Source organism: Leptinotarsa decemlineata, unplaced genomic scaffold (assembly GCF_025532065.1).
Source record: "Leptinotarsa decemlineata unplaced genomic scaffold, Ldec_3_MD MMD2_tig00026336_RagTag_RagTag, whole genome shotgun sequence".
NCBI classification, from domain to species: domain Eukaryota; kingdom Metazoa; phylum Arthropoda; class Insecta; order Coleoptera; family Chrysomelidae; genus Leptinotarsa; species Leptinotarsa decemlineata.
In genome coordinates this window covers 860,413-886,592 of record NW_027412692.1, presented here as the reverse complement: position 1 = coordinate 886,592, position 26,180 = coordinate 860,413, and the positions used below count along the sequence as shown (strand labels likewise).

The 26,180-nt window shown below is 33.1% G+C and overlaps 1 protein-coding gene across 5 annotated transcripts in view; it reads right to left on the bottom strand.

Moving 5' to 3' along the window:
• The window catches only part of LOC111505473 (ral GTPase-activating protein subunit beta), a 32,824-nt gene that overhangs the window by 4,016 nt on the left and 2,628 nt on the right, over positions 1-26,180 (bottom strand). For 2 of the 5 annotated variants that reach the window (XM_074183351.1, XM_074183352.1), the window contains 12 exons: positions 26,067-26,173; positions 23,338-23,485; positions 19,688-19,840; positions 17,358-17,462; positions 12,518-12,920; positions 12,164-12,462; positions 10,507-10,716; positions 9,318-9,419; positions 8,048-8,188; positions 7,634-7,815; positions 6,043-6,390; positions 3,450-3,664 (listed from right to left, as the gene is read on the bottom strand). In XM_074183351.1, the coding sequence (XP_074039452.1) occupies positions 3,450-3,664; positions 6,043-6,390; positions 7,634-7,815; positions 8,048-8,188; positions 9,318-9,419; positions 10,507-10,716; positions 12,164-12,462; positions 12,518-12,920; positions 17,358-17,462; positions 19,688-19,840; positions 23,338-23,485; positions 26,067-26,173 (2,413 nt within the window). The remainder of the gene's footprint in view (positions 1-3,449; positions 3,665-6,042; positions 6,391-7,633; positions 7,816-8,047; positions 8,189-9,317; positions 9,420-10,506; positions 10,717-12,163; positions 12,463-12,517; positions 12,921-17,357; positions 17,463-19,687; positions 19,841-23,337; positions 23,486-26,066; positions 26,174-26,180) is intronic. The other 3 variants (XM_074183353.1, XM_074183354.1, XM_023160292.2) reach the window with 2 other exon arrangements.

Genomic DNA, 26,180 nt, shown 5'->3' with positions numbered 1-26,180 from the left:
GACAAATTCAAGTTAAACAGTAAAATCATTAAAGAAACCATTGCATTTCTGATTGAGCCCTTAACCAATTCTTATAAACCATTGCTTTACTGAAGAGTATTTCCCGATATTCAAAGTAAGCATCTTCATTATCCCCATTTTAGGTGAAATTTTGGAAATTCCAATCACAGGGCATCCAGTTCAGTTTCATTAGGAACAGATCTTCAACTGATACAGGGGTAAAAGTAATTCAAAATGTTGAAAATATGTGTTAGGAATCACACGTTAAAAGGTAAGACCTCGTTGGTCCTTAGCTCGCACACGTTTCTCAACTTCTGAGAGTAGCGTTCGTATGGGGCAGCAGCTGATTAACGGAAAAACAGATTTAAAAACAGATTTTTAGATATATGATATACTATGGAATAGTCTGATACTTGATGTAAATCCATAACTAATGTATTCAAAAAACACTTTATTGTGAGATTTTCACTAAACAGTTTTACAAAATAGGTTGTGAAAATCTCACAATAAAGTGTTTTTTGAACACCGGTCTCCTCTTAAAATAAGCATATTTCTCAAACGTATGTAAAAATACTGGGCATCACGATTATGACTCACTCAAATGGAAATTTCACATTGTTCATTTGTGCAAAAAATATTCAAACTCAACTCTACCTCCTTCTCCAAAAAACATTCTGAGTCACCACATATCATCAACCTCCTATCATTTGCAGTTACACTCTCACCTAGTGATGGAACTCTTTTGAAAAAAAATCCTCTCATGCTCATAAGCAAAAAAACGCTCAGAAAATCTTCATTTTTCAATAAATTTCTACCTCTGTCTTTCATTTTTAATTCTATCCAGTTTGTTAGATACTCATGAAATGAAAAGTTTATTTCCCATTCAAACATCCCAACAAGAGCAAGTAATTGTCTGGATAATATTTGCACGAATATTGACATAGGTTTATATAATAGCAAGGTGGTTGATAATTACCTCAGTGATCATCAAAATGCTCAACTAATTCATATTGACATTAATTCTGATGAAGCCATTCAAACAACACCCCTGCACCAATTTAGAGATCTTAATAACCAGTACAATATTGAGTACTTTTTATCATTATTACATAATGAAGATTGGGAGGATATGTATCACTGTACAGGAAACGCAAATGAAAAATTTGAGGTCTTCTTTCAAACTTTTAAACACCTTTTTGATATTGCTTTTCCTCTGAAAACTAAAACATAGATTAACTCAAAAAAAAAACCGTGGCTAACAAAAGGTTTACTAATTTCCGGCAAAAATTTGAAGAATATATATGCCCTAACTCTAACAGGAAATGAAAATTTCAAAGCCTATTATAAAAAATATAAGAAACTATACAAACATCTGTTAAATGTAGCAAAAAAAAGTATAATAATAGCCTGATTGCCAACTCTAAAAATAAAGCCAAAACTGCTTGGAATATAATAGGAACAAATAAAAATTCAAAGATGAGATCGAATACCATTCAATTGAATATAGATAACAATATCGTTCAGGACACCCAGATAATAACAAATCATTTTGCTGAGTATTTTAATAGTATTCCAACAATACTTTCGAACAATATAAAAGAACCATTATATGAACTCACACTTAAAGATTTCAATCCTTTTACTTTTTCCTTCAAACCTGCTCTAGAAACAGATATAACACGTATACTAAGTAATCTAAAAACTACACATACTACTGGTAATGATGATATTAGCTCTTGTCTGTTAAAAAAGTGTTCAACATATATTGTTAAACCATTAACTTGTGTGATTAACAGCTCTTTGGAGGAAGGAATCTACCCTGAAATTCTGAAAGTCGGTAAAATAAAACCCATACATAAAACAGGTGATAAAACTCAGGTTGAAAATTTCAGGCCCATCACTGTTCCCAGTGTGTTTGCAAAAGTTTATGAAAAGTGTGTGGCACACATGGTAATTTCTTTTTTTGATCTTCATAAACTCTTTAATGCAAATCAATTTGGCTTTAGAAGAGGGCGGTCAACAACGCATGCCATAATAACATTTCTTAATGAACTATATAATAATCTAGATGAAGGAAAGAGAACCCTGGGTGTTTTCTTGGATCTTAGTAAGGCATTTGATTTGGTTAACCATAAAATCCTACTAGATAAATTAGAAAAGTATGGATTTAGGGGCATTCCATATAAATGGTTTGAAAGTTACCTGGGCAATAGAACACAATATGTTGAGATAGACAAGTTTAAGTCTATTCACTGTAATTCTACCATGGGAGTGCCACAAGGTTCTATTCTGGGACCATTGCTTTATATAATATATGTCAATGATTTTGCAGGTGATGTTGTAATGTATGCAGATGATACAACCTTACTGGTAAATGGACCAAACATCTCCGCTACAGTTGACTCTGCTCATATAGAAATATTGAAAGCACAGGATTGGTTCTCCAAAAATAAATTAGTTTGCAATGATAAAAAATCCTCTTTTGTAAGATTTAGTTATGCACCAAAAGGGTATGATCACAGCTTACTTTTAAAAGCATCAAATGGTTCATTAAAACAAGTAACATCAGTTAAATTCTTGGGACTTAACCTCTCAGAAGATTGTAAGTGGAATCATCACATTCATGAAATGTGCAAAAAAATATCACCAATGTGCTATTGCCTGTATCAACTTAATAAAATTGTGGACAAATCTGTATTACTTATGTTTTATCATGCACATGTTCACTCTTTAATCTCATATAGCATATCAGCTTGGGGTTTATCTAGTGAAGCGCAAAGGGTGTTTATTTTACAAAAGAGAGCTGTCAGAAATATTCAAAGAGTAAGTAGACGCACGAGCTGTAAAGAACTATTCAAAATCCTAAAAATTTTAACCTTACCTTGCATTTATATTTACCAGATACTGATGTTTGTAAAATCAGACAGACAATTGTTTGCTCCATTGAATAGAAACAAATACAGTACAAGAAATTCAACTTTATTGGAAATACCAATTCACAGACTGGCCAGGACCGAATCAAGTCCTTTTTATATGGGTATCAAATTATTTAATAAATTGTCACCTCATGTTAGAGAAATGTCGCTGAGAGAATTCAAACAGTATGTGAAACAACTTTTAATTGACAAAGCCTATTACTCTGTTGATGAGTATTTGAAAGATCCTATGTAATGTATAATTGGTTAATGCCTTCATGGGTTGATTAGAATGCCAACACAATTACCAAATGTGGCTCAGTTCATAATTATATTTAATTTTGATGTACCTACGGTTTCAATCATATAATCGACTGTTTCAATCAACGGGGTTTCTGTCTATGTATTTAGATTTTATTTTATTTTATTTTATCTATCATATTTATTTTTTATTTTTATTATTGACTTGTTCTATGTCATCATGTTATGATCGTTATGAACGAATAAATATTATTATTATTATTATTTACTTACACTTTACACTGCATGACTCTATCGACACTATCAGGAAAATATTTTTGCTTGACTTGAGCTCTAATCGGGGCATCTTGCATGACAACTGGGCGACAAGCATTATGAGCATGATATTTGGTTCCCGATTTATGTCTAGGTAAATGTCGTAGTTGCATTGTCCAAGCATGTCTTCCGAATGGACCACGAATTAATAAAGTCACTGTAGGTTGAGGATCCTGAAAAAAAAAATGAATAAAATATACTCACAAAAATTTTCCATTGACAAAAAACTTGGCTTTCTACTTCTCCCTTAATATTCAAAGGGTGAAAATCTCAGAAAGAGAAGAAAAAAAAGAAATTAAAAACTCTTTGCAAAAAATGTATGGATCATGCACAGATGTTCCTCTCAGATACAAACTGAAAGAAGAAATATTTATGAAATAACTATGTTTATTAGGAATATCACATCATAGAGAAATCACTTTGACACTTGTGACTCGATAATCAATTCACATTTGTACCTCAATGATTGCTCTGATATTCCATAATCACTATCAATTTGTTGTGTATAGTTCATGGAATCGTTCATGTTTCATTATTCTAAGAAATGTCTTTCCAAAAATATTGTTTTTCAAGAGGTCTCTATTTAATCTAGAGTTTCAAGAAAAAACTCCTATGAAGTAGGGCAAATTTCAACAGAATCCTCCCTCCTCAGGTTGCACATCTTGAACGATAAACATTATATCTGTCTTGAGTTGAGTTGGTGGATCAACTGCATTGTATGGAATCAGATGTTTTTCAAGTCTATGCAGGTCGTTAATCTAATGAATGAATCTGATCCTCACAATGGCTTCTGCAATTTTATCAGTTAAAGTGTATTGTCTTACTTGATACTCAACGATACTGTTTTCTTATCAAAGGTCTTATAAGTTTCCTCAAGAGAGGTGATTTTAATCTCACAAATTCATTGTCGGTTTTCACTTAAAGGAAGGATATTTTCGATAAATTCTTCATATAGGGCAACAGTTCTGTCTGCAAACTATTAGGGCCTCTGAGCCCAGATTTTATCTTCAGATACATGGGATTGGAAAGAGTAAGAGAAAACTACTCGCTCTGGATTTACACCAATCCTTATGCTCTATTAATCAACCTTAAACAAATTCACTGATGAAATCTTCAAAAATGTATTTATTTCGACATCAGTGATTGAGTATCAGTTTTTTTTTGCAATATGGCAATTTAAAAAAGTATCTCTCTGTTATAGTTAGCAGCCATCATGGTTACAAATATTCACAATGTTATGTACACAATGAAATTTAGTATCAATGAGGTTTTCTTTTAAAATATTGTGTTTCTCTGAATTACTATGAATTTCTTCATGTGCACACAGACTTGCCCTTATAAACCATTCAGTTTTTAATTACTTTACCCGAACCTAAACTGTCCCTCAATATGTTCCATCATTGGGTACAGCCAGAAAATACTGATCACTTTCTGTACAATGCCCTTAGGCACGGCACCAAATATTGGATTGGGCCCTGTGAGATACCATATAACGCAAGGCCCTGGACCCGGGCCCAATGATGAAGATACGACAGTCCTCGAGAATCAAATCCAAGAAAAGTGTCTCATTACAACTCTCAACCAATAACTCATACTGAGCATCAAGAGTTGTCATTCAAGTGAGTAAGGTCGATAACATCTCTCCTTAAGAAGACGCCATCTATGGGATCAACAAAGAACTCAATCCTTGAATATCAAAGATAAACGAGGCTCCCAAGGCGGTCATTTGCAAAGCCAAGGTTCGACATTGACCGCCGACTAGATTCGCCCTCTGTCTTTCACTACAAACCGAAGCCCAAACAGAAAGCATTTTAATTCAACGCCAGACAACAGTTTCGACTCGCCATAGATTTCATCAGTGTTGGTAGGCTGAACCACAAATACGACGCTGGATTCAAGGTGTGTTGAATCATAAATGAGTTGTGTTTGCTTCAAATAGTTGCCTTGCAGTGAAAAACAGTAGACAAATTTCATCGGGGGTCCATGTCAAAGCTTGGCTTTGCAACTAATCTAAACTAAACAGTGTTGTCTAGTGTTGTATCATAAATACGTTGTATTTGGACTCTGGTTTTCAACTTGTTATTCTAGATTTACTTATCACTAATAGTGTATAATGGTAGTTCAATTCACTGGTAAAAATGGCCCTAAAAGTGAACTTTGAAGAACACCAAATATCATTTTATACCGATTGGATACAATATTGCCAACACTGAAATGAAATTTCAACTAATTCCAAAAATATACCAATTGTATGAATTGTTTGTCAAAATGATCTTCATTTGTCCAGGCCTTAATGAATTTTTTCAATACAATTGGAAAGAATTATAATTGTATATGATCAGTCGGGAGCTGGTTGGTTAGAGTAGAAAGTTTGTTCTACTCTTTGAATCAACCTCTATTGTGAATGTCGGTTTGATCCTAACAATGGGATGATCAATGTTCACAGCATATTGTTTGACCCAGGCTGAATTTTTAACCCAATTCAAAAGTCTACTTTTTTCTATCTATGGGATTATATGTGAAACAAAAGCCTGGACCAACTATTTCTTACCTGATCATTGCCAAGTGGTTCTTCAAGCAATGCCAGCATCACAGATCCTTCTGTCACAAAATACCTAAACCTCTCCACAGCGGCAGACTGATCATTACAGTCGGTAGGCCAAGAATTGCAATGTTTCAAAAGAGACACTTCATCTAACAAAGAGGATATAGATTCAGGACCGCATTCACTGGGAAAGTATGAAACCTGTTCTAAAATACACGTGAGAAGGTTTTCAGCCGCATCTCTCACTCGCATGGAAGCTGGTTTCAGTTCTTTTTCTTCCTTCATTTTGATGGGTTCGCCTGGTTTACCTACTGATTTCGTTCCGGAGATTCCTAATTCGGCAACTTCTAAGACCTGAAAGGAAATGAAAGTTTTTTATCATTATTTTTAAAGAAACTTTGTGTTCAGTTACACCGTTGTTTGTCATATTAAGTTTTCGCCAAATTATAATACCAAAAGTATATGGTAACAAAAATCAACCACTATTAGCCCAAAATAGGTTACTGTAAGTTTGTTCATTGAATAACAGAGTAATTTGTGAGTCCCCCATTCTAGGAGTGTGTACGAATATAAGAACGAAAATAGCCGTATCAGTACCTCTAGAACTAACAGTCACATTGAACAAAGTAGTGTGCTTGTACAAGTGAAGATTGTTAGTATACTTTTACAGACAGTATGCCAAACTGATGTGGTCACAAATAACCACTAATCCATATGATGACGGGTTGGCTGTCCTTGTTCATCTTTCATTGCCTGAACCACTGTGCATGCTGTTATTGGCGAATGCATTGGCTTGTGATGTAGGGGTTGAGCAAACCGGCCATCGGATGCCTGCTTTCATGTAGCTCCGCTGAATATGGGAATGACAGAATCACTTGTGGCAGAGCCGTACTCTTACCATCTGACCTGAAAGACCATTCACCATACAAACTAATCGGCTTCGTTAAGAAGCTGGATTTATTTGGCCGAGTGTGAATAGGTGTGAGCCACAATAAACCCTTGTGGGTTGCGGTGAAGGGTCGAACAGACCTACTCACTTTGGACCTAACCTAACCTAATCCATATGATTTTCTGGTGTTTCCAAGATGATCCAACACATTATCAGCTGATGCACACAATAGTTCACCTTTCAGAACTACCAGCTAAAAAATATACAGCTGATATCTAATTAAAAACAAATTGAGACTTGGATTTTCAATCAAAAAACACTGAAATCCATGGAACCACTACAAACATTTTTCATGCAGAAGCTGTGAGGGAAAGAAACTCTTGTGGCACAAAAATAAAATTGGCGAAGAAACTTTCCAAAATTATTAACCTGACTTAATTAAATTCTGTTCAATGTAAAAGATAAAAAGTCAGATGGTATGGTCGACTTTATAAAATTCTTTAGAAAAATCTTTGTACTGGACATAAATTTGACTACATTCAATTGAATATTACTTGAAATGAAATTCATTTGAATGATTACTTAATAATGGAATAAGACACTGTGTTGATGGTTCAGTGATAATAAGATCTAAACATTCTAAACAATATTACTTTGAATTCAAACTTGCCTGTAGTAATTGATTATTGAGGGAAATTAGTAACTTACTGTATTTAGACAATCTTTGTCCCGAAGGAGATACGGATGTTCAAGTAACCATACTGAACAGCACTGAAAAGCAGCTACAATTGTAGAATGTAAATCTTTGGAATGAGCAGGTGGGGGACGTGAGCACTGGGAAACTATATAGTCACAGAGCCATTTGACAGCTCTCTTGCATTCCATTGCATCTGAAATATTACTTTTGTTAACCTCTTACACACCAGGATATAAATTTCTTGAATGAACATTTCGATGTTATACATATTAAAAAAGTTCACTGTGAATGCACAAAAATGCATTTGTGATTCATTGGTGCAAGTAAACTGTAGTAAAGTGAATTTGTTGAAATCATTGATTCTACTTTCCCTTCCTGATATTATTCACCACAAAAATGGAAGTGAATAATATTCATATACTGACCTGAGCCTTTGATGTGAATCCTAGCCAAACCAGATAATAGCTCCAAAGCAGCAAGGGATACATTCAAATCCGTTTTCCAAGAAGAAATTAATCGATGGCAAACTAAATATGTCGCTCTCACAAACAGAGCATGTGCTGAATCTACAAAATAAATCGAATGAATACAAATGGAGATTATTTTAATTAAAATTCAAAGTATAAATGTAAGCAGACAAATGAAAACATAATTTTTATCTTGCAAATTCTTGTAGATATATAAAGTTGAAAATTAATGCTCGAATAGAAGATAATTGATTTGGTCACAATTCAAATATTTTTTTATTCTAACATATCAAACCAGTTTTATAAATTAGCTTTGTCAATTACGATGGATAAAGGTGGATTTGATTTCAACCAAAATCATGTATTTATAAGCAGGTGAAACATTAAAAAATGTTGATATTTGAATGAAAATTAGATTTTTAAATACATTTTTGGTATTGTAAATATATAGAAAATTATAGGAAATATATGGTGGAATTATGTTGAAAGGTGAGGTTGTGTTGAAAAATTCTAAGCCTACTACAAGAGCAAACAAAATTTTATTGTCAAAATATTTCATTATTCAAAATACTCTCTTTTCAATTGAATGTCTATTAGAGCGAACCTGCAACTTTCAAACAAAATGTCTATCTTGCCCAGGAAACCAAGCCTTCAAATCTTCTACCACCTAATACAAAAATTATTTGTAGAAGGGAGTGTTATTTCAAAGAACTGCTTGAATTGATCACGATTACTTCTTGGCAATCCCCAAAAATTGAAACGAGAACTTTTCCAGCAGATTTTTGAGTGTCTCCAATCCATCGATTACTGCTTCGTTTCTGGGTTGTAGAAATATACCCAAATTTCATTCACACGTTGCTTACCTATATTTTGAAATGAAACTTCATCAAACTTGACATATATATAAACTTTTTTTTACTACTACTAATAATAATAAGTCTGCTTATCATCTTGTACTAATAATAATAAATCTCTGGGAAAATTATGGACTTTCTTTTATAGTAAAAAATGAGAGAAAAATTACCTCCTGAACCAATATTTTTTTGTAACAAAGAATTATTGACAATGAAATGGTTGAATTCTACTTGCTTTAGTATTATCACACAATATTCAAAATTATAAGGTGTTTTCAAACAACCTCTTCAAGAGCACCAATTTTCGAGTTGCTTGCAAGTGACGAAAGTGATGTAAAAAAATAAAGTGCATTATAATATTTCATTCAACATACCTAAGTGTAGCGACAGTGGGTCACAATCAGTGGAACCAAACTGATCAGATGTTGTGGAACGTTCACTGCTAGCCATGCTCACCATACTTGCAGTGTCAGAAGCTACATAAGCCATAATTCAAGCAGATACAAAATGCAAAGTAAAATAGTGAAATGAAAAAAAAAATTGAAACAAAGTGCAGATTTACAAATGCCAAAGCAGATTTTATAAATAAAATTGCCATATAAATTATAATTTCATTTTGAATCAGATTGTTCAATATTCCATATCTGTTGAGACAGTTGAAAATTACATGCTAGAAGTTCAAAAATTTTATCCAACAATGACAATGAAAAAAAGGTTTCACCAACTGAGAAATAGTTCTGTTTGATTTGTCAATAGTATTTCTTGTGATGTAATAAATACTAGTAATGCTAGAAATGCTAACAATAAATATTACTGGAGTTTTATCCCAACACCAAACCGTTATTTTTAACATCTCGACATGTGTTTCGATCACCAAGTGATCATCTTCAAGAAGAAGATTAATCTGAGTTTAATTAAACCGAGTTTAATCTTCATCTTGAAGATGATCACTAGGTTTAATTAGACTCATTAAACTCAGTTTAATCTTCCTCTTGAAGATGATCACTTAGTGATCGAAACACGTGTCGAGGTGTTAAAAATAACGGTTTGGTGTTGGGATAGAACTCCAGTAATATTTATTGTAAGCATTTCTCATTTCCAATGTTTTTACTCTAGTTTTTTTCTTATTTCATCTTACCTATTATCTTAACAATTAATATGTCTCTATTATCTTCAAATTTTTCTAGTTGTGTAACGTATTCAAATAAATTTTATTTCAACTGATTATGATCATGAGAATGATGAAAATAAGACCATTCATGCATTGACTGTGGCCGAACATCCTTCTGCCTGGCCAAAATCATCAATCACCTTGAACAGAAGAATAAGGAACTCTTCAAGTGGAAAAAAAATTGAATAAAACTGTTCAGAACCCATATTTTACTCTACTGCCATATGTTGGATACATGTAGACATACTCATAGAAAAAAATAGATCTACTTGAGAAATTCTTAGTTTTGTTATTCAAAAATACAAAATATTTCAGCGATTCTCAATAAAACTTTGAATTTCTCAATCTCGCACAGGGTTTTAGAGATGAACAATAAAATGTCCTGCTTATACCTGAGCTAAGCAAATTGGAAGAAGTTTCAGTGGAAGGCTGGGTTACTTGGTCAACTTTTTCGAAAATAGCAGAGTCCTGAACACACAAAAATAAACCTCCCAGAAGCATATGTGTATTTGCAGGATCAGATTCTATCTGCAAGGCATTCATCAAGAGATTCATCAACTTTGGTTTCAGTTGAATGAAAGTAACGGGTTTTTCACTTGATCCTGAAATAATAAAAATAATATTTTAATACATCAATCAAAAAAATATATTATCAATAAATTACTTAAAAAAGAGCATGCGCAAAATCAAGATTCAGTACATTCACAGATGATACTTTTCTAATCTACGTAACTCAAATCTAGCTTCGACATTCTGAGCTCCTTAGGTAACTGGGGAGATTTTATAGCAAATGGATTCCAATATTAAAAGTATAGACTTTGTGTATTTAGTTTACAAATTTAGTGTGTTTGTTCAATATATCAAAGCGTAGTTAATGTGGTAAAGAAATTATCTCATATTTTCAACTATTTTTCTAAAGGAAAATTTCCTTTTTTGGTCTTTATGATAAATTCACCATCTGGTATGTGAAGCTACTACAATGAGTGAAGCTAAATTCAAAAAGGTAATTAAACTCGACAAAAGTGGATCGGAGTTGAAACAGAAAAAAACAAATTCGAAAAGAAAACTTAAACAACGCATTACATTGGAGGTTAATTCTCTTGAAGTAACAAGAAAAGAAATAGAAATTGTTGATAGGACAGTCTATCTACACAAAATATTGAAAAATATAGGAAATAAATACAAAGAGAAAGATAGCAACAAAGTCTTGTGTGAAAAAAGCTATTATTTTGTAAGATGACAGTATTTTTAAGAAAATACAATAAATTTGAATAGATCAGTTTTCCCTTCATATATATAGAAACTAGCGATCCGTCACGGCTCCGCACGGGTGCAATGCTGACACAAAATAAAAATTCAACCATCGGAAATTTAAGAGTATGAAGAAAAGGTGATGAAAAGATAATTTGGTTTTATAGACGCGCCTTTTTCTTCCACGGCTGGCGCCCCAGTTGGAATATTTGAAAATCCTTTCTTATTGCACATTTTCAATATAAAACGAACCTACATACAAAATTTCAGCCTCTGAAAATATAGTGGTACAGAGAAACAGTGATGAAAAAGTCATTTTCATATGTAAACGCGACCCTTTTACCCCTACGAGGTGCGCTCTAGTTGGAATATTTGAAAATACTTTCTTATGGCGCATCTAAGACCTAAGAAACGCCTATATAACAAATTTTAGCTTCCTAGGACTTACCGGTTCGGAGAAACGGAGATGAATGAATGTTAAGTGAGTGACTTTCGCATTTATAAGTATAGATTTTCAACAGGTAGCTTAAAATAAATTTAAAATGATAACACAAAATCGATCATAGTGACAGTCTAGAGAAGGCAAAAGGCATACAGTATACAATGGAGAAATACAGGGTTTTGTAAACGTTCAGATACAAAGTTAAAGCCAAAAAGCCGATTTCCAAAAAAAAAGAACCTCTCGTAAAAATATACCCCCCTTAATTTAAATACAAAAATGTTGTTAATATTGATACATACTTTTTTGTATGATATTAAATAGTTACTATAGTTATATGCAAATGAAATATAACACACCTGTATTTATGAGTTCCTTGATAACAGTGCCATGGAAATGCAGAGGCAGCACCAACATTGATAACAAAAGATGTATAGATGCTTTCCTGAGTTCCACTTTATTAATATTGCTACTCAATTTTAGATCTTTTTCAGGCAAAACAACTTCTAGTGCAGAAATAAAAGCAGGCATGAGAATCCTCACGCCATCCAGATCTAAGTGAAACAGGTCAGGAGAGTTGATTAGAATGGCGGCCAAACATTCACCGCATTCCCTAGAGGATGACACTTTGAGACCTTGAATGATGGCCAAGTAGAACCTGCCAAATGTAAGATGGTAATAAAACTGAAATATACCATTTATTTTGGCGTTACCGAGCGAGGTATACAGGTAGAATTTCTTCTCCGGTTTTTTTGGCACACATAATTCGGCAAAGAGTCCCAAGAGCTTCAGCTCTACCACTTTCATATTTGTCGATTGTCAAGCCAGGAGGCAGCTCACTGGTGTCAGTCATAGAACCAGGTTGAGAGAAGTTTAATGAAGTTTTACTGTCCATTACCACAGAGTTTGGTCGTTTTTGATCAATTAGTTGCCCTGAAAAATATTTGTAGTTAAATTGTTCTAATACTTTGAATTTCATTAACATACTTTGAGGTAATTCACAGCCAATGAAGGCTGCTTCGAATAACCATTCTCCAAACAGGTGTAATATTGTGTTACACTTTGCTCTTCCTGGAGCCAAAGGTGTCCTTGGTTCCAGACCAAAAGATGTGAGAGCTGAAAACAAGTGAAAATCTACCTTATATTATCAAAAAACAATTGTTACTCGGGTTGTATTCTGAGATCACCAAAATTCTGAAACATTCTTTGAAAATTCAACGTCATAGTACATTTCTAATTTTTGTTTTTAATTTGTATCAACTTGCAATCAAAATTATCAAAATCGCTAATTCAGGTTTCTTGATAGAGGTGATAGTGAATATATCTATTCGATCTCCCACTTCAATCCACCAGGTTTTATTGTGACTTCACCTATTCAAACTTGACCAAATAAATCTAGCTTCTTAACGAAGCCGATTACTTGATGAGGCGATAATTTGCTTCTTGGCTGCACCACCTAGCCCCACCTTGGCCCCACATTGGGCGCCAAGATGTAACAGGGATAATTTTTTTCTGGGTCAGGATGCTTCAGTTTATTTACGATTGTCTATAACAACTCCCAAAACTAAAAATTTACTAATTCCAGTAATACATTCATTTTAAAGAACAAAATTATCACTTACCTAACACCAGGAAGAAAAATTTGCTTTGCAATATTCAACAAATAAATTATTTTCCAAAGGGCTATCAGCTTGGTCTGTCGGCATCGAAATTCACAGAATAAGGTTGAAAATAAAAAACGAAAGGTCAAATAAAAAGGAAAACAACAAAAACCTTCGTCGCCAATGCTGGATTGTAAACAATTATTTCACAGACGGTCAACTAGTACCATCTGGCGATATATAGCACAGGATACTTTCCTATGCTACACTAGGTTAATCAACAGGATCTGAACTGATAAGCTCTTGATCTTGATCCTATGTAAAACGAGTCGAAGTCAGATTCGTGGGTTACTTCATAGTCCATAAAATATCCCACGGTGCCACGAAAAAAAAGCAAAACCCTGCATTACCGTGACAATACTTTCTACAACTAGAAGGTGCCCAGTATCTTGAAGGATCCATTAAGCACATTGAGTGGCCTCAGAGTCACACATCCTTTCGGCATTGGTATACACACCTTAGAAAAATGTCTGCATTTAAGAGGACCTCTACCTCTACGAGTGACACCTCATTCGTCAGGGTAATTCTAAAGCACCCTGGTGTAAAAAGAGAGGGAGTTAAAAACTAAATCAATAAAAATTCAACTTCAGCGTGAAAAAAAAGAACTTTTATTGTCCAAACAGGCACTAGACCCAATTACAGGGCACAGTATACAATTTTGGGATGAAAGTGTTAAATATAGGAGATATATACATATCACAATAATAATACATTCTACGGGTTGGCTGTCGTTGGTCATCTTTCACTGCCTGAACCACTGTGCATGCTGTTTTTGGCAAGGCTTGGGATGTGGGGGTTGAGCATCCCAACGATGGCTTAATCCTAAAGTGTCTGTATCCATGCCAAGAGGATGAATGATACTGAGCTGGTTCTATGGAACCTTCGAGATACCGGGCACCCTCTCGTCGTAGTATCACCTTTTCACGGTAATGCGGGGTTCTGCCGTGACTGACCTTCTATCCGTAGCTACTCGTGGAACTTTTATGGACAGAGTAAACTTAAAAATACTTTCTGACGCTGAGTCTATAGGGAAGATGGATGTCGAGTTTACGACTCCAATTGACCTCCCTGTAAATTTAGTTCAGGAGCGAATCTACAGAGGAGATAGATGTCGAGTTTACGACTCCAACTGACCTCCCTGTAAATTTAGTTCAGGAGCGAGAGCTTCTCAACTCCCCAAATCCTGATCCAATAACTGAACCAGGAAACGACTGAGTAGCCTCCTCAAGAGCGGGGTACCTTATAAAACCGTCTTGCACCAAATTCTTGAGCAGGTTAGCAAACGTTTGCGCTCAAGTGATGATTCACCAAAACCAGAGGCAAAAAAGCTCTGAACGATTGAATCCCTCATATGGGAAGGTTGTCGTGGGTATCAAGATGAGAATCTTGCACCTTGACTATCCGACTATCTCATTAACGATGAAACAGCAGAGCATATACTTTGTGCCTGCCCCGTTGGGGACCGAATCAGGTTTTTACAGTTAGGCTTAGCCGTACTCTTACCATCCGACCTGAAAGACCACTCACCATACAAACTAATCAGCTTCCTTGAGAAGTTGAGTTTATTTGGTCGAGTGTGAATAGGTGTGAGCCACAATAAAGCCTTGCGGGTTGCGGTGGAGGGTCGAATAGACCCACTTACTTTGGACCTAACCTAACATAACCTAGTAATACATTCATGAAATATTCAGAAGAAAAAAAATAATAAAATAAATTTCAAGTAAGTGTTTGATGATTAGCAAACAGAATACAGTTTGGGATAAAAGTGTTGGAAATAAAAAATTTACATATACCGTAACAATAATACCTTCAATGAACAAAACAAATTTTAAATGATTATTTGTTGCTTCGCAAACATTATGTTTCTTATCTCTTTTTTGAATATATTCAATTGTGTTGAATAAATGTCTTCTTTCTGACACACCTATTCAATTTATAGCACATTGCAAATATAAAAGGTTTGAATAACATATTGGTTCTCGGTGTTGGTAGGTAAAAACGTTGTTCAGTTCAACCACCGATTCTTGGCACATGAAACTCTAGTTGAGACAGAAGTTTTGGTGAGTTGACAAGTTTGTCCACCAGTTTGTATATGAATACGCAGGAATAATAAGTTCTTCTGTCTTCAAGAGATAGAATATTGAAACGCTGCAACAATATATTATTATCTATTTCCTGTCTGGGGTAGACATTATCTAGTTTGTAGATGTAGATTATCTAGTTTTACTTCTGAGAGTTGTTGTTCGTATGGGGGCGACAGCTGATTAACGGAAAAACTAATTTTAAACAGATTTAAACAGATGACATATTTCATAAATGGTCGTTAGACAGATTCAAGGGATTGAATGAGCGGAATCTAACATAAGCTTAACAAACATAAGCTTGATAGCAGAATCGTAAAATCACTGAAAGAGAACTATTCAACGATTATAAATGACATGAAATTTACTTTCTTTTTGACGATCTCGGGAAGGGCCAAGAAAAAATGTACAAATGAAATTCGTCTAAAAGAGGCACGCCACGGTTATATAGATATACAAGCAACTTCAAAAAACCTTCCTGAAAAATTTAAATATTTCTTGAAATATGAGGCAACAAAATTCTTACACACATTTTTGTTTAGTTATAACAATTCTTCAAGTTTCATGTTCAACAATTTTCTGAAAAATCACTAATACAAAACTCTCTTTTTGAATTATTAGAGATATGAAATTTAAATGTACTGCAAATGAATTCCATAGCTCGCACAAGTTTCTACTTTTGAGGGTTGTCGTTCATAAAGGGGCGACTGCTGGTTAATAATAAAACAGATATTTTTTCAACAGAATCCAATTGTTACGAACTGTAATAATATATTTGAAAATCTTGAAGAAAGAGTGGATCATTTTTCAAAAATCAAGTTTACCGATATTGTAGACCTTGTTGATTTTGTGTGAGTTATAGGCCAGTCATTTTAGGGGTTTACCCAGGAAAGTGGATATACCTAGCTGTAAATTTGTATTAACTTTGTATTTTGGCATCATAAAAGTATTCTCAAAATTCACATGTGATTCGACGGCGGCAACTTCAAAAATTGGGGGTCAAAAGTAAAAAAAAACGACTTTTTGCACGTTTTTTGCCAATATCTCGTTTCCAATGGGTTTTATGCTAATTGTATTCATTATCAATATTGTAGAGAATTAAATTCTGTACAACTTTCGTTTCAACATTTTTTCATACGTTGAATCGTTTTTGAGATAGAGGACAGCGCGGGCGCAGATTAAATATTATTTGAAATCAACTGGTTGTCCCGATCGAAATCAGCTCATTTAAGGTTTATAAATTATTACTTAATGAATAATTATAAATAATTTTCATTTTTTATCAACAAATACATTATATTCAAATATTTTTTTCATTAATGAACTCAATATGAATTCAATGAACTCATGAATTCAATAATGCAATTTATTCCTGTATTTCAAAAAGTCATTAAGGAATATACTTCAATTATATTTTAATTGTACTCTCTTTTATGGTAATTGCAATTTAAGTAGAAAATAATTTAGTAAATCTTTTTTAAAATTTCTAAACTCTGAAATTCTTTTATAACTTTAAAATTCATACCTGGCAGCCTCTTCTGTTGATTGGCAAAAAACGTGCAAATAGTGTTTTTTTTTGACTTTTGACCCCCAATTTTTGAAGTTGCGATCGTCGAATCATATGTGAATTTTGAGAATACTTTTATGATGCCAAAATACAAAGTTTATACAAATTTACAGCTGGGTATGTCAACTTTCCGAAATACAGGCCTAAATCGACCTAAAATGACTCAATGTTTCACTACTAGAAATAGTTGGATCAGGAGTACAAATCATTGAATATTATACCAATATTCTTTTAAAAAACTTACATGAGATACTAGAAGCTGAAGATGGACCGGAATTCGAAACTGACGGAGTCGGTACAGCTGAGCTGCGACTAGTGGTCAAGCCTATTAAAGAAGCCTTTGGTATACCTGGATAGTTTGAAATAAATTAGTGTATATAGCTAGAATTTCGTATATGTAGATACATTAATTGGAAAAGCAAATAGGTGAAGATAACAGAATTGTCAGACAGAGTTTAAGAGTATTAGTTACATTTGATTAGCACAAATGAACTTTATTTGATAACATGTGAAATCATAGGTATCCAAATACAAATAAAAATGTAGTGGGTGCAAGTGCTTGCATGAGAAAAGTTTCTTACAAAAGGCAATGCAAGTTCAATTCAATAATTCTAATAAGAAATTATCTTAAAATAGAAATAGTAGAAATGTGTGTAATAACAAGTTCAAGTTAGGTTTTTCCATTTTTATTATCATATACACTTGCTATATTTCTGAACCCGTGCAACTTTTTGTTTCAGAAATATCTGTACACTGTGCGATAAATAAATAAATGTGATGGTCAAGCAGATAGTGGAAAGGGACAACTTCTATCTGGAAGTTTGGTTCCTACTTAATTATATACATGAAGCAATAAGATTATACATATACAAAGTAAACATTTTCCTGAACTGTCAAACTAATTAAATCACAACATATAGTAAAATAGTGTCAAACAAATGCATATTTCGCAAAAATCTGAAAACATATCAAGTTTGCTTGTGATGAGGACGATTTTTTCCTAAAAACCAAAGCAAAACCTTCAGTCCTCCTAGTGGGGTGTTAAAAGTAATGGGGTTCATGTGATAGCTCATCGATTATCTATCCAGTGCTTCTTTGCTTTTGAAAATAAGTCAATTTCTTGAGTTTCAAAATTTCAACCATACACTTTTCGAAAAATGCAAAAATTTAATAGCTTTCACTTGAAAATTTACCATATTATTCATGTAAATGCTAAAAATAGTAACTGGCAAACTCCATAAAATGATACAGGTTACTTTCAGAGCAGAAAGGGATTCGAAAGTCCTTTTCCATAAAGTATCACACGAGTTCTATTCCCACTGGGGGATGACGCCCCTGTTCAGATATTTGAAAATTCTGGAATGGAAAGACAGAATAGAAAAGAAGAAGAAGTCTTGTAAATATCATCTCTGGGCAGGTGACTCTTAACAACAACAGGCGTCACACAAGGAAAGTTATAGAATTCTACACAAAATAGCACATTTGCAGTGATTGAATGTGTTTGATAGTAGATGTCTTCATGTAGCATGCATATTCTTCGAAATCATCAGATGCAGGGGTCCTCCTTACTTATACTTGTCATTATAGAACAAAAAAGAATGATCTAAATTTATGTAAAAAGATAGGGTCCATCCCTGCTCATGAACAAGAAATATTTAAACTAAGTTTTTCTTATATCTTTCACAATGAATTATCTACATGAATGGGAAAAAATTGCTTTACTTTGTCGTAAAACGTACTTAAAAGTATGTTTAAACAGTACCTAGCATTCAGAAGAACTACATCTGCGCTGGCAGCGAATAATCTGTCAAAAATTCAGTTTATTTGACACCAGACTATCACACTTGAAAAACTCAATATAAACTATTTTCTACAATCGAGAGGTTGATTGTGCTGCATTAACAACCATTAACCTCTCTCCATACCTTGAGGTAAGTGATCAATTTGTCTGAGAATCGTTTGCCCTAAGGAAGTGCAATGAGCAAAGAATAACAGACTTCTGCATTTGTCCGGCCAACATTTCTGCCTTACTGCGGCAAGCCGGCATGACCTTGAGATTCAAGAGTAGAGAGAGCATCGTTCCATCAAGAAATTATTATCATTACTAATTTTCAGGTTGTAACTTTTCCGACACACAAAAAACTTGATATGTTTTTGGAATTTTACGAAAAATTCTATGCCTAGCATGTTTGCTTTGTGATACAGTTGTGGTGGTCCCCTGTAAATAATTAATTTAGGTTTTGTACTAAAAAAATAACTCCAATTCGAATTTCGTAGTATGAAATTCTTATATACAAGATACACCAAAGGTTACAGTATGATCAAATATCTTCATTTTATGTTCATATGATAATTATATCTATAGTTCTTAATCATTTATTTATGACTATTCAACTTCCTTGTTAGTGATTCAAGTCAACTTTCAATATTTTCACCTACTCAACATATCTTTGAATCTTTTTTATTCCATTCATAAATCACAAAACTAAAAAAGCTTAATCTGAATATAAATAAGCATGCATTTCCAATATTTATGCCAAGAAAAACTGAACATAAAAATCTTCTAAACTCTACCCTTAGCAGAAGAGGATGGTGCAACACTAAAACTTTTAGCTAGTCTGCGTTGAGTGGGGGGTGTAGGGGAATGTGTAATCGGAACAGCTTCTTTGTTCTTGTCAATGCTGGCACCTGTCACCACAGCATCCCACCATACAGGCTGTGCAATACCTGCACCAATATACAACTTACACTTTCAACACCATAATTATTTGTACACTAAACAGAAAAAGTATTTATAGTTTGAAAAATAAGAGAAGTTATAATTCTGGAATATTATTGATGGCATGTGAGAGGATTTATTCATTTCAACACTTGCTTAATCCAGAAATTGATTATCATTCAGTATCAAAACAAATTTTCTTTCTGGATCGTATGGGTATTTTCGGAAACAAAACAAGCTATATCTCAAACTATCAGTGATAGATCCAAAAAAAATATCGAAATTTATTATGATTCTGATTAAATATTTCATTTACATGTGTATAAAAATCATCCAGATATATTTTTGAGTATTTTGAAAAAGATAATTGTGTTCGTTTAGTACTATCTAGATTCAACTGTGGACTTTCCATAAATAAAACCGAAAAAAATCAAATTACTAAATTTACAAATTTCTGTTGCAGATATAATAATAATGATAGTAAACGATTTTATTGGTAGAATGAAACTAAAGTAACAACAAGTGGGACAACAACTTTCTTCCACTCGAACAACTATCCTGAAGTATGTGACAACTTAACCAATTGCAAGCAAACAAGCAAATTTACATGTTATAGAAGACTACAGTATTCTTAAATTATCCCTAAAGTTTTGACATAACAGAACAAAAAATTTCGGATAACTAACAAAAATTCAGTGATAACTCACCTGATCAGGTCTCCACAAACTAACATGTGGATCATGTCCAAAAGTTTATATAGGAAAATCTTCAAGGAATTTCAAAAGGAGGATCGCCAAACATAAAAGTAGTTTTGAGCTAAAGAAAACTAATTCAACCTATGCTTGCCACCGTTTATACAATAACCACGATTTCAATATGGACTACGACATATTACATACAAAAAATTAAAGACAGCAATTAAACCTGCTAGAATCTTTGGAAATCAATATTTAAAAAAAAATGTAAACGACCGACAGGAAGTTATTCATTAGCCATTATCAAACTTGTTCTTACAAAATGTCATTAATTGACATGTTTACATATCAACTGTTTTCCTATAAATAATATAGTAATTGTGCTTTCCAAGTCTACCTGTTTTGCCAGGAATGAATAATTCATCCAACTTAGTTTTGACATGAGATGCCAATATTTTACCTGTTTCTTGAAAGTAATATTGTGTTGTACCTAGTTGTTTATTCAACATATACCAGTTTTCCCAGATTTAATCATGTATCTAAAAAATTTTCACAATACCTACTGTTATATGAAATACAATGTAGAGGAGTTTAATGTACTGGTAACTGATGAAGTTTCCGTGTAGTGAAACGCATTTGTAATTAAATTTACTGTGGAAATTCTATAATTATTATCATGGATACTCTTTGATGAGTATTATGGTATGCAAGAAAAATCCCTTAAGCTATTTGACTCATGTCTTAGCAGTCACATAAAAAAGAAATCAACAGTGTAGAATAAAAAAAGGCAATCACAAGTTTCGTGACATTTCCTATTTTTGAATCACATTATTTATTGTATCTATTGTGTATATTATATAGTGAAACATCTGTTTTGATTTTGTAAAACTGTGTAGTGAAAATTTCAGGATAAAGTGTTTCTTGAATAGATTATAATAATGTTTATTTCTTTGGTTCAAAAGTACAGTTGGAAGAAAAAAATCAATGCACAATAAACAAAGAAAATTTCAAGTCCAAAAGTAAATATAAGAAACGTATAAATGTAAGCATATTGTAAAAGTTAGTCAAAATAATATAAACAAAAAGTTCAAAAGAATTGAGCAATTTCCATGAGTAATATTAGTATAAATGTAAATAAACATACATAAATGTTGTATCATAGCTTTGGAATATATAACATAAATGTTAATAAACAGTTAACAGTAAACACTATGACCAAATTTGCTAAAGCTGAAGATCTCAGGTTAGTTGATTAGTGGATTATTTAGAGTGAAACAAGTCCTTTGAAGTATCATTTTTTTTCAGCTGACTTTTGTGTACATTAATATTTGGAGAAATCTTAAGAGTTATTGGAAGCATATTTTATAATTTATACCCACTGTACTCTATGCTTTTTTTATACAAAGAAGTTCTATGAGCATTTGGTGAGATTCGATCTTAAGAACGAGTATTGTGGTTATGTTTTGGAAGAGAGGACTGAAAATTGGATTTATTTTTGTAAACATATGCACTACCCTCTAGTATATAAGTGCTGGCACATAAATCTCGGTACCCTAGCGTAGTTATTATTCTAATAGCATATTTCTGGAGGAGAAATATCCTTTCGACAGAAGGACTCATACCCCAGTTGAGAATAAAATATCAAAGTTTTGAATGGAAGTTAGCATGGTACAATGTTAAGGGTATACTAGAGCTGCAGTGATTTGACATGAATCTAATAGAATAGCAGCTTTTCTTCAGTTCATTACATAATGTATCAATATGTTAATTCCTTATTAATTTTTCATCTAGAACAATTCCTAGCATATTTACATTCGATTCCCTCTGACCACGTCTGCTAAACAATATGGCGTTAGTTTTAGATTTGTTGGGTTTCAAATTGTTCTTTTCAGCTCACAATATGATTTTATCACATATATCCTCAGCAGTTTTTTGAAGTGTATACATGTTGTCCTCAACAATCAAAATAATTGTATCGTCAGCATAATTTGTAACAAATGCCGAGTTTGTTTTACTTATTAATGAAATTAGATCAATAGCAAAATAACAAACAAAAAAGGAGCCTAAATTCGAATCCTGGGGAACTCCCTGCACAATACCATAGTCATCGCCCATGCATTGACCTATTCTCACTTTTGCCTTCTACCTATAAGATAAGATCTTAGCAAATCATGTGCTACCCCTCTTACACCTGATCTATAAAGCTTAGATAGTAACAGTTCATTGTCCACACAATCAAAAGAACACGAGAAATCTATAAAAATGCCACGATAATTTTTTTTTATTGAGAGCATTAACAATTTTCCTTACACCTTGTTAGGAATCACGCGTTAAAAGGTAAGACCTCGTTAGTCCTTAGCTCGCACAAGTTTCTCAACTTCTGAGAAACTTGTGTGAGACAGATTTAAACTATGGCATGATCCTTCAGACAAGAATAGTAAATTATTAAGCTGGTATTTTCACTCGAGTTGGCCAAAAAACTGACCCAGCTTTGTATTATTTCTTCCAACAACTTGTTTTACTTCGCATTTTGCTTGGTTGCTCAGCTCAAAAGTGTTTGATAGAAATGTTATGCAAAAAAAACTACAAAATATTTTTCAATGTAACAAGAAAATTTTAAAACGCTAGACTTGTTTTGATAACACATTTCGATAACAAAGTAGTTTTCATAGTTGGAGTTAATGATTGATATACTCAAAAGCTAGTATGGAAATGAATAAATCTTGACTATAAAAATTAGTCACTTTGTTTGGAAGAAACTGATTAGTTTCAATGTGAAAATGTTGATATCTTATCTGACATATACAAACCCAGGAACGCATCGACTTGTCCGGCGATTCCCTTTATAGCTTTAAGGAAGATAAGTGGTAACGCTTGAAGACATGGATGTTGGCATGGGTCAATAACCCCATCAGTACTTATAGCAAACTGAAGAAATTTTTGTGTTTGACTTATGACCTAAAAAATATACACATATATGTAATCAAAATTTCAATGAAGTTGAAATTATTAAATTTTGAATAAACTGACCTGTTACTTTGTGAAAATCAATAACACTATTCATGATTTGTTCAATTGATTACCTACCTATCTATCTATCTAGTGATATGTTTTTTTATATAATATTGTAATATTGTGTATTAGGATTACCTATTTCAATAAATATATATATATATATATATATATATATATATATATATATATTTTCTATTTTGTAGAAATTCATCTTACTAATACTATAAATGTGAAAGTTTGTGAGAATGGATAAATGTATGTATGTATGTACATATGTTTGTGGCTCTTTCACGCCTAAGCAACTGAACGGATTCAGATTGAACTTTACATAAATACAGCTTATACATCACAATAACATATAGGCTACAATTTACAAAGGTTTTGTGAAATTTTGTTCATAATATAACGATAAGTATTGAATAAGTCGGAAAAATTCATGCTCCCTAAGAGCTATCTTGGCGTGCTCTGTCTATACGGTTGGAGTTACATGAAGGTAATGTACCGTAAGATTGTTTATCTTGAATAGTTCTTAATAAAAGTCCGCGATAGCATATATCTACCCCTTATGTGGTAGCCACTATATGCAAAATACTTAGCCATAAGTACAGTTAAATTGGATACTTTTTTACCATGCACATTTTAGAATATCTGTCAAATTCTTATGAAAATTGATACAATTGTCGTTTCAAGTATTTAATATAGATAAAATTTGTGTTTTACAGTAAGTAATTTGGACAGTAAGCCATTACGCGTCGCGTCTACTAAAAGACGACGGGGGACGAAGCGCGTGGGTAGAGGGGCGGTCTAAGCAATGAAACGCCATCGCCGAGAACGCGGGCAGACGCGTGAGGGCAGACGCCGTTGACGGTTGTGTTAGTTTTGCGAATTTCTTCATAGGTAACTGTATTTTGAAAGTAAAAATATAAATTACTAGCTGTTGCCCGCTCTTATATTAACGTACAGCTGAAGCTACTGAACCTAAAATCTTGAAATATGCAGGTAGGTTCTTTGTATAACGTAAATAAGCATCAATAAATGGAATCAAGAATTTACACCCCCAAGGGGGTTCAAAGGTTGCATTGAATTTCATCAGTTTTGAAGTTGGAAACCTGAAGTTTTGAGTTGATAAAAAATATTGTAACAATTTGTTTAAAATGGTCTGTCACAAAACCCAATGTGACAAACCAAATTCTACGCGGGCGTAGCGGCGGCAACAACTAGTATTAAATATAGAATAAAAAAAAAACTCTTGTCTAATTTCTACTTAGATTTTTATTTGCTTTGACCGGTTTCAGTTCATGAAACCTTTCTCAAGTAAATTCGGTTTAATGAACCGAAACCAGTCATAACAAATATAAATCTTAGTAGAAATCAGAAAAAAGTTATTTTCTTTATCTTATACTATTTATGACAGTAATTATAAATTTTCACAATACATATTTAATTTCCAATAAGTGCTTTGCAACATAGTAGCTACCTCAGTTGGACTGATACTTCACACTACTTTACAATGGAATTTATACATATTATCAACCTCATTTAGTGGTTCATGTCGAAATCATTGTTGTTTTCCAACAGATAACATGCATAAACTATATCCCTCCAACAAAAAAAGCAACTCAATCACATCTGCATCTATTGGGTAAAATAAACAAGCCTCCTTACGCTGGCCAATCAGATTCAACTGCAATCGGCTGACGGAATTCATTGTTACAGTGTCGGAGTGGTCAGTTACGTTTCAACGCCTGTGGTTTGTACATATAGGGTATTTTTAAGTTTAAAATTGTTGAAATGTCACGTACTGATATGTCTGGAGAAACTGCTAATTTGTGTCTCGACACTTTACCTAAAAAATTTTCCTATACCCAGCCGCATATTATAAAAATAAATTAGGTGTTCCTTAGTGCGACTCTGTACAAACAGCCTTTTCTGAGAGATCACGTGCACTATGCATGATAATGTTTTAGAGCACTCTGTTGCTTGGTTGGACAAAGGACAGGTTTAATTGGTTTTCTCTGGTTCAAATCTCTAGAATTTCTGAACACAAAAGAAGTTTTGCATGCCATCTGTTGGAAAACAACAATGACTCTGACATAAACTATGGCGACTAAATACAAGACAAAAATTAAACCTGCTGGAATCCCTGAAAAGTAATAAACATAAAATATAAAGTTTTCTATTGAACGTACAACAAGAAATCAATTTCTCACCTTTTTTGAAATTATTTTCATGAAAAACTTCCTAGAACAGTCAATTGATATGTTATAATGATTTACCTGCTTTGTACCTCCTGCTTTGTAACTGTCCTCAAAACTACACGTTTACCAATAAGTAGTCTCTATTAATTGAGGTCGATAATTTGTGTAAATTGCATTGTGAAGTAGTGTGGAGTATCATTCCAACTAAGGACGCTACTCTATAGTGTGGAACACGTATTAGAAATAAAATCTATATTGTGAAAATTTATAATTATTATCAATATTATAAATAAAATTTAAAAACATTCTAGTGAGATTATACTCACTTTGGGTTTGGTTAAGCTGACTGGATTACCAATAGTATTCAAAAATCTATACCAACTTTGGGCTATACAATCATTAGACATACCACTAGGTATCAAATCCTCTTCACCTAAAAA